General features: G+C 46.1%; 1 protein-coding gene across 6 annotated transcripts in view; it reads right to left on the bottom strand.

Annotated features, from left to right (window-relative positions):
- TRAF5 (TNF receptor associated factor 5) overlaps positions 1–13,988 on the bottom strand; it is a 46,105-nt gene that overhangs the window by 10,287 nt on the left and 21,830 nt on the right. For 4 of the 6 annotated variants that reach the window (XM_045084688.1, XM_004756850.3, XM_013058458.2 and 1 more), the window contains exons 2-7: positions 8,707–8,925; positions 7,507–7,564; positions 4,616–4,717; positions 2,356–2,520; positions 1,639–1,716; positions 1,265–1,339 (exon numbers count right to left, since the gene is read on the bottom strand). In XM_045084688.1, the coding sequence (XP_044940623.1) occupies positions 1,265–1,339; positions 1,639–1,716; positions 2,356–2,520; positions 4,616–4,717; positions 7,507–7,564; positions 8,707–8,924 (696 nt within the window). In that variant the 5' untranslated portion in view covers position 8,925. Of the gene's footprint in view, positions 1–1,264; positions 1,340–1,638; positions 1,717–2,355; positions 2,521–4,615; positions 4,718–7,506; positions 7,565–8,706; positions 11,662–13,988 lie in introns of those variants that run through there. The other 2 variants (XM_045084690.1, XM_004756848.3) reach the window with 2 other exon arrangements.

Here is a 13,988-nt window from a genome sequence, read left to right as displayed (position 1 = left end):
GACTTTATTTATGGTATTTTTCAGAAATCACATTAAAGTTTCAAGTATTTGTAGTTAAGCATCAAAATTCTAGTTCTGGTTTTGTGTCAGTCATCTAAGAAAGACCTTTATTTTAAGAATAAAAAAAATTTCTCACCTTTACTTCTAGTATTTTTAAGACTTAAAAAAAAACTTTTTACTTGGAGTAATTTTAGATGCACACAAAGTATAAAATAATACAGTGCATTATATCTCTTAATGTCTGAAATGCTGACCCATCTGGAATGTATTAAAGGGAGGTAGGAATCAAACTTTCTTTTCTTTTTCATTTGTTTTATACAACTTACTGAAAAATATTTGTAATGGTTTTTAAGGCAATAAAATACACTTTAAAACATGATTTCAAATCACTTCTGTTTCAAAATACTTGGTGATAGACCAAGAGTATCAGAAAACCAAGATTTATAATCATCAGAAGAATGACTCCAGAAAGTCTCAAAATCTGGTTGAGACTGTGGAGTCAGAATTAGAAAAATTACCCGGATGGTTAATTTTATGTGTCAGCTTGGCTGGGCCATGGTGCCCAGTTGTTTGGTCAAAACTAATCTAGATGTTGCTGTGAAGGTATTTTGCAGATGTGATAAACATTTACAATCATCTGACTCTAAACAAAGCAGATTTCTTCCCACAGTGCGGTAGGGCCTCATTCAACCAGCTGAAGGCCTTGAGCGCCAAGACTAAGGTTTCCTGAAGAAGCAGCATTTCTCAAGACTATCACATAGAAGGGCGCCTGGGTGGTTCAGTTGGGTTAAAGCCTCTGCTTTCGGCTCAGATCATGATCCCAGATCAGGGTCCTGGAATCGAGCCCTGCATCGGGCTCTCTGCTCAGCAGGGAGCCTGCTTCCTCCTCTCTCTCTGCCTATTTGTGATCTCTGTCAAATAAATAAACAAAATCTTAAAAAAAAAAAAAAAAAAAAAAAAAAAAACCTATCACACAGAAACTCCTGCCTGCTGGTCTGCCCTGCTAATAATCCGATTCCCCAGTGCCCTCAATCACATAACCTAATTTCCTAAAATAAATTTCTATGTATGTGTCTACATGTAGATACGTTATCTCCTACAGATTCTGCTTCTCTGTTACTTCTGACTAGTATCACGGCCCGTCTTAAAGTTCCTCCATAGTGAATGTCCTTCTGCGTCCTGAAGGGGGTCAAAGAGTAAAATAAACCTGCCCAACAAATTCCACAGTTGAATGTAGAGGCAGAAACAAAAAGGCATCCCGTACCTTCACAGTACAGCCGTAGTGCTTGAAGGGACAGTCTTGCTCGGCTTCAGGACACACAGCGAGGTGCTCATCCACCTGTGAAAGGGACAGCCTCGTGCCACCAAAATTCATCCCCAATTCTCCGGGTGCCTGAGAGAGCCCCTCGGTGGCTTGGGAAGGAGGGAGGGAACAGAACGGGGAAGCCACGCTGAGGCCGGGTGGAGGGAGAGCTACGATACAAACAGAGAAGAACTCTCCGGAAAAAGGGAAGGGGTTATCGTGGGTGTTCTCTAAACCGTGGGCCTCAGCCTGTGGGATTGGATCACACACACACCACAGCGGTTACTAAAATGTTATCGTACATAGAATCTACTAAGAGAATCATTTACGGTTACCTCAGTTCTTGGAAAAATCTGCAAACACTTGTTGGGACAAGATACTGGGTACTCGGGACACAGGTTTTCCTCATGATACTGAAACAGAGAAAGGGTGATGGAACAGAGCCAGTCCTTGCTTCCAGGGTTCCTTTCTATGTCCTCAGAGTGTTTATGCTGTGTCTCTGGGAATGTATGTTATGTGGCTTACCCTCCCTAGGAAGGTAGAGCCTAGTTCCAGAAAGGACTAAAGATGGCTGCTTCCTTCCCGGGAATTCAATTCAGTTTTCCAGTTATTCCAAAAGAAGGTCAGAGGGCACAGGCCTTCCGGAGGCAGACTATGGGAGTCATCAGTATGGCTCCTTTGGTACATATAAAAGGTACCTCATGCCTTCTTCCTTTGCCTACATCCTGCCACTCCAGTCAGATCATAGTGGCCTGAGGACACAGTATCGTCACCTCCTTGTGACCCAGCACCCAGCATCGCTCCTTGCACACTTACACTCAGCAGGTGCTCAAACAATGCTTCTGTCAATGATAAAGGAGTAGGGTCCTACCAACAAGAAGGTGTTTTGTTTCTTACAGAACTCTCAGATAATTCTTTAGATCTATTTCTGTACAAAAACAAATTCAGTAATGTCCTGATTCGCTGTGACCACTCAGGTAGAATTTAGTCCCATAAAGATGATTCGTCTTTCTTTCTTTCTTTCTTTCTTTCCTTCTTTCTTTCTTTTTTACCTGCAGATTGATTACTACCACATCTTTTTTGCAATAAAGGCACTTTTCCTCTCGAAAATGGCAACGTGCGCTCAAATGTTCTTTCAGATCTTTCCGAAGGACTTGTTCCTGACAGTTCTCATTAGAACACTGCACGGCCTGAAACAGGCACTGCTGGAGGTGGTCCTGCAACAGAAAAGACAGGCCAGTGGGCCCCACTGACGGGGGCAGCGGGACGGGGAGCCCGCTGGACGCCTGGAGAGGGAGGAGGACGCTGGGGCAGACAGAGGCCAAGCTGGCCTTGTGCGACAGGCGTTGGGAGGACAGGGAAGATGGCTGGAGAAGGAAGCATGGGGAGTCTAGTGTAGACTATCCGTTAGCTCAGATTCTCAGATTAATTCCCGAATATTCTCCTTAGGCTTGCTGAGGGATCTACCTGTTCTACAAGGACATACTTAATTTCTTTCTGCACCGCCAGCACCAAGTGCTAATCTCTGCACAGCAGATGGCAAGTGCCAGGACGGAGGGGGGAGAGGGAAGAAGAGCACGGCGTGTCCTAAGTGCAGAAAGGAAGGGAAATGACAACAGAGAGGAAGGGCAGCTGTTCTAGAAGGGCCAAGAAAAGCAGACGGAAGACAGACAGGATCATAGGCCCACGAGAAGCTGGGAATGGTCAGGCTGTGTTCAGAAAATAGGTTTCACCAGAGTATGAGACAATGACACGGACACTGCTCATTCTAATATTCTCCTGGTACAGACTTTTAAAAGGAAGATGTATACTTTCATAAAACCTGTGGACCTTTGCAAGTTACTGTGATGCTAAAAAGTCATCAAAAGCAGGGGGACAGAGGGAAGAGCTGAGTTGGGTGGTGGATACAGCGACTGTACAGCCCGCAAAGTCTAAACATTTTACTAACTGGCTCTTGACAGAAGAGTTTGAGGACCCCTTTCCTGAAGGCGAGAAAAAGCAACCAGTTTTTCTGCAGGAGGGAAATAAATATTACAGCTACTCTCCTTTGCCTCTAGCAATAAGAAACAAAGAGGGACTACTGAAATCCCTATCTCTCCAAAATTCGCCGCTGCCACCCTTCCAACCGGCTGACACAGTCAACAGTCATCACAATTCCGCTACCGGGAGAACCTACACCTCACCGTGCAAGCAGGGGTGCAGCTTGGGGGCAGAAACGAGCGGAAGCACAGGAGAAAACAGGTAAAAAGAAACCAGCCACTGTTCTCTGGAAGCGGATGATCGGGCTACAAAAGCTGATGGCTGGATGGTCCATTTGAGCCTCGTTTCCTGCTCAGGCTTCGTGACCACAAAGTTGGAAAAGAGGTCCTGCTCTAGGGCTTGGCTATCAAAACATGAGAAAGTTCTAGAAAGTTCAGTGAACTTCCAGATAAATCCTGGGGTTAACAGGGAAAGCATCTACACATTTAGAAGCTCGGTGCCTAAGGGGTTTGGAGGCAAGGTGGAGAAAAGACTGAATCACCTGAAATGTGTTCCAAAAATGTGTGGGTGGGAGAGGAAAATTTCAGCTGCCTCCAAGCCATGCTCTGGAAGCTAGAGATGCCTGGTTCTTCTCCCTGCACAGTGTGATCAAACTCGATATGGGCCTGCCATGGCAGAGCCCTGTTGCCCCATTTCCAGTTTGGCATTTACCAAGCTTCCCGCTTCCCCAGCTGGATGGAAGAACCAGGTAGGGCAGCTTCGTGTGAAAGTTTAACACCCCCTTGCTCCCCCCACGCCTCGTGTGTTTGTAGCTTATACCAACGCTTCACCTTTAAACCACATCCTAGCTCTGATCTGGTCTGCGTGACATGCCTCAGATCACAGACTCTCAGGCCACGGCCCACGGCTGCTGGGAACCACCCACCCACCACCTGCTAGTACTTTCCGGCAGGGACCCTTGCAGTCATGTCTTTCTGCAGACTGCCGTGGCTCCCACCTGAGGACCCCAAATTCTTCACAGTTCCCCACACATGACATGTCCTTGGGCCCTGCATGTCCCGCATCTTGTCTTTGGATCAATGACCCCTAACCCACAATTTAGGTCTAGCGCCGACAGTGTGCCATCCATGCATTCCAAATGAAATGGACCTCTTCACTCGCACCTTAGCCCTGGGTGGGCTGGACTGCAGCCAAATGTATTACCTGTCTGGCAATAAAGGAACCTAATGAATCCCATACCATGCTTAGCCCAGGAGCTGTCACATAAAGCTGTTCAACATACCACTGGAAAAAATGACAAAGGCAAATTTATTGGTCATGAGTAATACCGACCTGGTAGCGTCCCAGAATAATCTTGGCATTGCATCCAGGAGCATTTTTGCAATACACATATAAATTGAGGACTTCCCTTTTGCAGCAATTGTCTTTGAACACCTAAGAAGGAAACATAATAGGTCTCATACACTCCAAAGCTTCAGAGCAATGTGAATGAAACTATTATTAATTCAGTCTTCAAATACATCTCAACAGTCAGGTAGAAACTTCCAGACAATGGTTGGAATGGAAATATCAGATTCGGCACCATCAAAGAAGAGGCTTTCTCAGATACATATTTCCAACAGGCCACTAAACACGCAAGTCAGGAAATTCAATGCTCCGTGCAGTAGGCTGCAGGAGAATCTCGTGGTGCACCTGACCTTGTATGCTCAAAGGTCAGAAGGTGGGCTGTGGAGGAGGGTGACGCTTTCAGTAGCTTCCTGTCATAGTGTAAAAGTCTGTATTAGTCATCAGGTAGTGTCACTGAGGCTGTACTGACTTTGCTATTCCAGGGCACACCAGGAGTTAGCAAACGTTCTAAAACGTTCTCCGTAAAGGGTCAGATAGTAAGTATTTTCAGCTTTGCAGGCCACGATACAACCTTTTCTTTTGCAACTATTCAGCTCAACTGTAGGCAATATTGAAATGGATATCCATGGCTGTGTTCCAATAAGCCATTTTTTTTTAAGATTTTATTTATTTATTTGACAGAGAGAGATCACAAGTAGGGAGAGAGGCAGACAGAGAAAGAAAGCCCAATGCAGGGCTCGATCTGAGGACCCTGAGACCATGACCTAAGCCAAAAGCAGAGGGTTAACCCACTGAGCCACCCAGGTGCCCCTCCAATAAGCCATTATTAATGGACACCGAAATGTAAATTTCATGTAATTTTCATGTATCACCATTATTCTTCTCTTGATTTTTAAAATAAGTTTTTTGTTTTGAAATAGCTCAAAGGCTTAAGAGAAGCTGCAAACATAGTGCAGAGTTCCTGGGTACCTTTCTTTGGATTTTTTTCAATGATTTATAGAGAAACCATTCTTGGCTCACAGGCCATATGAAAACAGGTAGCAGGCTGGATTTGTCCCAGCAGATCTCATGTTGTAATACGCCAACCATGCCAACTCCTGATCTAGTGGGTGAGGCACACACAAACACAGCACTGTCCTCTGCTAGGCATTTGCAAAATACAACATAAGAGCATAGAGAAGGAGGGATGCCTAGGTGGCTCAGTCAGTTATGTGTCTGCCTTCAGCTCAAGTCATGATTCCAGGGTCCTGGGATGGAGTCCCCCATCAGGGTCCCTGCTCAGCAGGGAGCCTCCTTCTCCCTCTACCAGTCCTCCTGATTGTATTCTCTCTCTCTCTCTCTGACAAATAAATAATCTTAAAAAAAAAAAAAAAGAATATAGAGAAAGAGCATGTACATCAGATCAGATGTTCAGGGAGCTTTCTGGAGGGGTGATGCTTGAACGTCTTCCAACAGAACTGTAAAGGAAGAAAATTGAGCTTAAATGGAAGTTTTAAGGGAGGGGCGCTTGGGTGGCTCAGTGGGTTAAGCACCCAACTCTTCGTTTCAGCTCAGGTCATGATCTCAGGGTTGTGAGACTGAGTCCCAGGTGGGGCTCTGCACTGAGCCTGGCGCCTGCTTAAGATCCTCCCTCTCTCCCTCTGCCCCTCCACCCCTAAAAAAAAGGAAGTTTTAAGGGGGAAAATCTTCAGGTTAGGAAACAGTTCCTTAGATGCACCACTAAAAGAACAAGCAACCAAAACAAACAAATGACAAGTAAGACCTCATCAAAGTGAAAAGCTTTCATGCTTCAAAGGACACCACCAAGAGAGTGAAAAGACGAACCACAGAATGGGAGAAAAATATCATGTATCTGTTAAGAGCCTTGTATCTATATATAAAGGACGCTTAGAACTCATCAATAAGAGACCAATAATCCACTTAAAAATGGGCAAAGATGGGGCACCTGGGTGGCTCAGTGGGTTAAGCCTCTGCCTTCAGCCCAGGTTCTGATCTCGGGGTCCTGGGATTGAGCCCCACATTGGGCTCTCTGCTCAGCAGGGAGCCTGCTTTCTCCTCTCTCTCTGCCTGCCTCTCTGCCTACTTGTGATCTGTCTGTCAAATAAATAAATAAAATCTTTTAAAAAATGGGCAAAGAAATTGAATAAGCATTTCTACCAAAAGATACATAAATGGACAAACACCTGAAAAGATGTTCCATATCATTAATCATCAGAGAAATGAAAATCAAAACAGGTATCCCCTAGAAAGACTATAATCAAAAAGACGGACAGTAACAACTTTTGGCAAGGATCTAGAGATGTTAAAACTCTCACAACCTACTGGATAGGATGTAAAATGGTGCAGCTCCTTTGAAAACAGTCTGACAGTTCCTCAGAATGTTACACATAGAGTGACCATTCGACCCTAAAAAGGACCACCACATGACCCAGTAATTCCACCCCTGGGTGTATACCCAAGAAACACGTACCCTTTAAAGGTAAATTTTACGGCCTGTGAATTATATCCTAATAAAGTTATTGTCAGAGATAATAATAATGGAAGGAAGTTTTAGAGATTGACCAGAGGAGAAAGTGAATTCCAAGAAACAGGATGGATGTTTCATTTCTCCGAGCAACTCAGTACACCTGGAGCTGGTGTAGGAAGGGGGTAAGGAGAGAACAGAGGAGAGTTTGGGTGGGGGGGGGGGCAATAAAGCTCTGAAACAGTGGCAGGAGTGACGCTTGACCTGACCACACAGCAGAGGAACGTGCACTCTAAGAAAGGGCCCCTCCCTCCCCCCCTCTACTGCTCCAACCTCTATGTCCAGTTCAACCCAGGACACTGGCTTCTCCATCATCCAGTCAACTGCTAGACCAAAGCGGGGATTTTCTTACCTCCTGAGATCTGATAACCTCCTTATCTACAGGACAGAGTGGGACTGCATTTAATTCTCTGGAGAGAAAAATAAAAATAGAGCCAAATTAAGAGTTGATCTCAACAGCTCTTCCAAGAGCAGCCCCAGCACTCCAGCCATGCTTGATCCCTTTGAGCAACCCCTGAGCAGGCCAGGCCTCATCTTCCCACCATTCCACTCCCTACCCCAGGAAAGGCTGTATCTCTCTCCCATCTGTCCATTGTATCTTCAGCACCTCCCCAATCTGCTGAAAAATTCCCATTCATTCCCCACAATGCAGGTCAAAGAGTAAGTCCCTCAGACAGAGTTCAATGTCCTCTGCCAGTGCTTCTCACCCTGTACCTTCACTAGACGGGAACATTCTAGGGGGCAGAGACGGGGTCCTGGTCACCCTGGACCTCCAGCTCTTCCTCTCTGTGCCATAGAGCTTAGTTTAGTAAGGAGCCTGGAACACACAAGTGCTGAATGGACAACCCCATGAGGGGACAAGAATGGGCTGAGATAATCCCCTTCCCAAGCCTGGCAGAAGACAGCTTACTTACTTAGAGCCCTAAATAAGCCCCCAGAGCCTGCTTCCATATCTCTCTTGGTCTCCTCCTTCAGAATGGCAGGACCCAGGTTTTACAGCTGCACCGAAGCAGACAGTGTGCCCACCGAGGCACACTTTCTGGATGGGACACCACCTCTTCCCTTAGACAAGGAAAAGTCAGAGCCACCACCAGGAAGATGCCTGTGAAATGCGGGCCTTTCCCAACACAGACTGTGCCTCCAGGTCTGCCCTCTCATGCAAACAGGTGTGGTCTACATTTTAAGAAAAGGTGACTGTCAGGAGCCCCAAGTCATGTACAGAATTCTTGAGTCATTATGTTGTACACCTGAAACCAACAGAACCCTGTATGCTCACTACCCTTGATTTCCTTTTTAAAAAGGGGGGAAAGGTGACTATTAATAAGCGAATGGCAAAAAAACAAACAAAAAAAACCCCCCAAAAACCAAAAACCAAAACATGATTCCTCAGGCTTTCAGAGCCCCTCGTTGTGTTCACGGTTCTGTGGTCAACCACAGCAATTCCCAAAGCTACCATTCCAGTCCAGTGGCTGCGCTGGACACTGGGGTCCCAGGAACGCCCCTCCCCCACCCAACTGCTTGAGCCCAGAGCGGCAGGTCCCCCCACACTCACCTCAGGGACAGGATGCAGTGTTGACAGAAGCGGTGCCCACAGCCTGTCTGGTGGGGGTTGTGCAGCACGGAGCGGCAGAAGGCACATTTGTAGCGTTCTTCTAGTTGCTCCACAAACCAGTACTCTGTGTTGGGCTCAAAGTCCAAGGAAATGGAGTTGCCGGAATTTTGGCGGATGAAACCACAGGGGACACCTCCTTGCTCCTCAGAGTAAGCCATTCTGCGGGGAGGGGGCGGGCAGGAGAAGAGGAGGAAAACCGAGTGTGTAGACATCAAAACTACTGTTCCCTACTTACTGCACATCACCCCCATGGGCGGTCTGTTGACTTCGTAACAAACAGTAACAACCTCCGGCCACTGGGGGGCTCCCGCACAGGGGAGATGTCTTTGGGGTGCTCAGGCAGGAGGCTGGACCAGACTTCTAACGAGATTTTATGAGGCTTCAGACCTTTGCCCATCAGCCTCTTACAGGATGCTAAATTATCCTGTCAGTCTGGCCACACGCTTGGACCCAATATAGCCAGGTGTTAACTACATTCTAACAGACTCTTGTTATGTGATTTTCCTCCGCTCAGTTGAGAGAATGGAAACAAAGATTTTGCTAGTATTTTTTCGGAAGAACCTTGTATACCAGTACGTTTCTTGCAATATATATCGCCACCGCCAAGCCACATCATTTCTCATGTGAACTAAACAAGCCCATTAATTGCTTTCCCCTCCATCCATTCTCCATACTATAGCCAGGTCAACATTTGCAAAATGCAAAATGCAACTGTGATTGAAGGTTACCTCCTCTCATTGTTCAGTGGCTTCCCAGGCTCTTAGGGGAAAGTCCACAATGCTAAGAGAGCTATAAGACTGCATCCTCTCTACCCAGAAGCATCCTGGACCTCTCCTACCCTTGCTTTCTGCACTTGAGCCATACAGGCTTTCTTTTCATTCTTCTAATAAAGCAAGCCGTCTCCTGCCACAGGGCCTTTGCATAAGCTATAGGCTCTACCTAGAATGCTTCCCCTGTCCCCTTCCAGTCTTCTTCGCTTCACATTCATAATTCAGATTTCAAGTGTCATAACCTCAGGTAAGCTTTCTCTTCTCCACTTCCTTTCCTCCACCCTCATTGAGCAGCAGAACACCCACTCATGTCTAGGAAGCATGTGTGGCCTCCAGGGAGTGGCTGAGGGATGATGGTAGGTGGGTGGTGGAGGGGCGGTTAATTTTTGAACATGAATATAGTACCTATTCAAAAATAAACAAATGCACAAAAACAGAAACTAAAATCCACTGTTGTATCTATCATAGAACCAGGTTCTAAAATTCAGAGGAACATTTGATTTTAAATTAGACATGCATTTGTGTGAGTATTTGATTTGTATCTGTGCTCTTCCATGACACAGAGAACACCCCTGGTATTACTCATGGTCGTGTCTCCAGCCCTCAGCCCCGACCCGAGCTGGGTATGGAGAACGAATCAACTGTTTGTGGAATTCATGTGACCGAATGGACTCTGACAAATCCACAATAGGACAGCTCTAACCAGTGTTGCCCACTAACGCGGTGACCCTTTAACTTTTTATAAGGAAGGACTTCCCCGTCTTTGAAATCTGATGAAAAGTCTGGACCTTATTCCCATAAAACAGCATGGACACCTGATCTCTGGACCTCTGCAGACCCTCTGAACCCACCGGTTTCCCCAGTTAACCACAGGCCTGCCTTCCCAGTAGGAATGCTGTTACTTTGGGCCCAGGGCCAGGAGCGGTGCTTTCATAGAGTCCGGCATGTGGCTAAAGGCTGGGAGCCATCGAGGGTGGTCCTTGGGAGTGACATCCTTCCACGTGGTTAGGGAACAGGAAGGCTTGGCCTTCAGGCTTGCTTGCGTTGGCTTGCTCTCGGGATCCCTCAAGAATCTCCTGCAGCTCATGAGGGCCGCCGAGCCTGAGAGCAGCTGCGTGTCGGACAGCGCAGGCGGCAATGGGGGCCACCCAGCCCCGGGCCTGGCTCGAGTCAGCTGCCGGCCCCGCCCGGTGCCCGAGTGGTCTGAGCCTGGGCTGTGGCCTCAAGACTGGAGCAGAGAAAGCAACTGGCCTCTTAGATCAGCAAATAAAGATTTCTCTCTGGAGAAGATCCACAGAAGAGGGGATTTTTTTTTTTTTTTTTTTTAAATCCTGGGGTTTGAGACCAAAGCCCCACCTTTTCCTCTCTGCATGTTTCCTGCAGAACTTCAAGGGGGGCAGAGAACCAAGATGTGATTGTTCCCCTTTTAACCTGCTTTACTCTTCGAGCTAACAAGTCTTAACTGTGAAGATGAAGAGGCCCGGGACTGGATTCAGGTGCACAACCCTAATGTCCCAGACTCCTCTTTCTCCAGAGAAATGAAAACACCAATTCCAAACCTTCCTCATCTGCCCGGCGTTCTCTGGTCCCAAGGGAAGACAACAATTCATGTCCCACACCCCTCTAGGATTCTCTCTGAGACCAGGCTCTTGTCTCTGTCACACAGCATCTAAATTTGGACGCTCAGAGATGTGCTCTAACACAACAGTCTTGCTCAGCTCCTAAAACGGGGCAGTAAGACGGACAAGACTCAGTCCGCTTCCCCCCTCCCCGGCCCACTGCATTCTATCCTCTTTCCTAACGGAGGAATTCAATACACTCATCTGTGTGCCCCTCTTTCTCTACAACAGCCGATCTCAAACTTTTTGGTCTCAGGACCCTCCCTCCCACTCTTTAGACTCTTGAAACTGAGGACCCAAAGACCCAGAACAGCCAACACAATACTGAAGGAGGAGAACAAAATTGGAGGATTGACACAGCCCTACTTCAAGACTTCCTACGAAGCAATAATAATCAAAATAGTGTAGTAGTGGTGAAAGAAGAGAGAACCCCAAAATAGACCCACATAAATATAGACGACTGACCTCTGACAAAGAACCAAAGGCAATACAATGGACAAAGACAGGTTTTTTTTTTTTTTTTTTTTTTTTTTTTTTTTTTTTTTTTTTTTTCCGAAATGGTGCCAGAACAACTGGACATCCACATGCTAAAAAAAAAAAAAAAAAAAAAAAAAAAAAAAAAGAAGTGAATCTAGATGTAGACTTTCCACCTTTCACAAAAACTAACTCAAAATGAATCACAGACCTAAATGTAAAATGCAAAGTTATTAAACTCCCAGAAGACAACACGGGAGAACATCTAGATGACCTGGGGTACGGCCATGACTTTTTAGAGACAATATCAAAGGCACAAACCATGAAAGAAAGAATTTGTAAAGTGGACTTCATTAAAATTAAAAATTTCTGCTCTGCCTAAGACACTGTCAAGAGAATGGGAAGACAAGGCACAGACTGGGGGGAAAATATTTTCGAGACACATCTGATAAAGGACTGTTATCCAAAATATACTTCACCAAAGAAGACAGGCAGGGGCACGTCAGCATATGAAAAGGTGATCCACATCAAATGTTGTTTTATTCACCTACTAGGACGGCCCAATCCCCACCGCTGATGGTTCCAAATATTGGTGAGGATGTGGAGGGACAGGAACCTCACTCACAGCGGGTTGGGAATGCAACACTTGGGAAGAGAGCCTGGCAGTTTCTTTCTTTCTTATTTATTTGACAGAGACAGAGAGATCACAAGTAGGTAGAGAGGCAGGCAGAGAGGGGGAAGCAGGCTCCCCGCCGAGCAGAGAGCCCGATGCGGGGCTCGATCCCAGGACCCTGAGACCACGACCTGAGCCGAAGGCAGAGGCTTAACCCACTGAGCCACCCAGGCGCCCCCAGCAGTTTCTTACGAAACATGTCTTACCATGCAGGAATCCCTCCTTGGTATCTACCCATGGGACATGGAAACCAATGTCCCCATAAGACCCTGCACATGGATGTTTACAGGAGCTTTTCATAACTGACAAAACTTAGAAGCAAATGAGATGCCCAACAGTAGGTGAATGGATACGCTGGTACATCCTGACAACGCAGTATTCCTCAGCGCTACTAAGAAATGAGCTATCAAGCTGTGAAAAGATGTGGAGGAATCTTAAGTATATATTGCTTAGTGAAAGAAGCCAATCTGAAGAGCCTATGTAATGTACACTTGCAACTATAGAACATTCTAGAAAAGGCAAAATAATGGAGGCAGTGAAATGATGGGAGGTTGCCAGGAGTTAGGATGGAGTAGGGGGAGATGAATACGAGCTGCACAGAGGATTTGGGGGCACTGAAAATATTCAGTACGATATTGCAGCGGTAGAGACATGTCATCATGTATTTGTCCTAAAACAACATCTTATCTGCCTAAAGACAGATCCTGCAAAGGGAATCCAATTACTATAAACCACCTCTCCAGGAGTCTCATCAACAGGGAAGAGCATCTCATCACAGGAGAAGAAACTAGAAGGTGATACTCAGACAAACTTGGTCATAAGCGATCACACATCCCCCCAGACTTCTAAGGGCCCATTTATCTCTCCTAAAAATTATTTGCTGTCCCCTAAGAGGCCTACTTCCCCTCCCCTTTCCCTCTTAGGATGGTATTCAAGCCTGAATTCCAAGCCACCTGAGGGAGCTACTCGTCTTTTCCGTGGGTATCTCCCACGAATACACGAGTTATATGTGTTGTTAAACTTCCGGTTGTCTTTCTCTTGCTAATCTGTCTGTGATCACAGAGGTCTCAGCTAAGAACTCAGAAGAGTAGAGGCGAAATTGGTTTTCCTCCCCTACCCAATGTATGGGTATGAATGAATGTATAGGTTCATCAGCTGTGACAAATGTACCTCTCTGTTGGGGATCGTTGATGGTGGGGGAGGCTGTGCATGTGTGGGGGTGGGGGGTCTTGGGAAATCTCTGTACTTCCTGCTCAATTTTGCTGTGAATCTAAAGCCACTCGAAAAAATAAAGTCTAAAAAAAAAAAAAAACTGAGGACCTCTGAGTTGTTTATGTGGGTCATAGCTATCGGTATTTACCAATTTGAGATGAACAGTGAGGAGTTTAAGGGTGCCTGGGTGGTGCAGTTGGTTAAACGTCTGACTCTTGGTTTTGGTTTAGGTCATGATCTTACGGTTGTGGGATCGAGTCCCATGTCAAGCTCTGCGCTCAGCCCAGAGTCGACCCGGGATTCCCTCTCCCCTTGCTCCTCCCACTCATGCTCGCTCTCGCTCTCTCTCTCTCTCAAATAAATAAATAAATAAATAAATCTTTTTTAAAAACTGAGGAGTTTAAAAAATACATTTCTTTTTTAATTTACTTGAAGATAATAATGAGCCAACTATATGGTAGCACACATAGCATT

This window comes from Mustela putorius, unplaced genomic scaffold (genome assembly GCF_011764305.1).
Source record: "Mustela putorius furo isolate JIRA1106 unplaced genomic scaffold, ASM1176430v1.1 tig00000785_pilon_pilon_pilon, whole genome shotgun sequence".
Lineage (NCBI taxonomy): Eukaryota > Metazoa > Chordata > Mammalia > Carnivora > Mustelidae > Mustela > Mustela putorius.
Note: the sequence above shows the minus strand (reverse complement) of the source record. Positions and strands in the feature narration are given on the sequence as shown.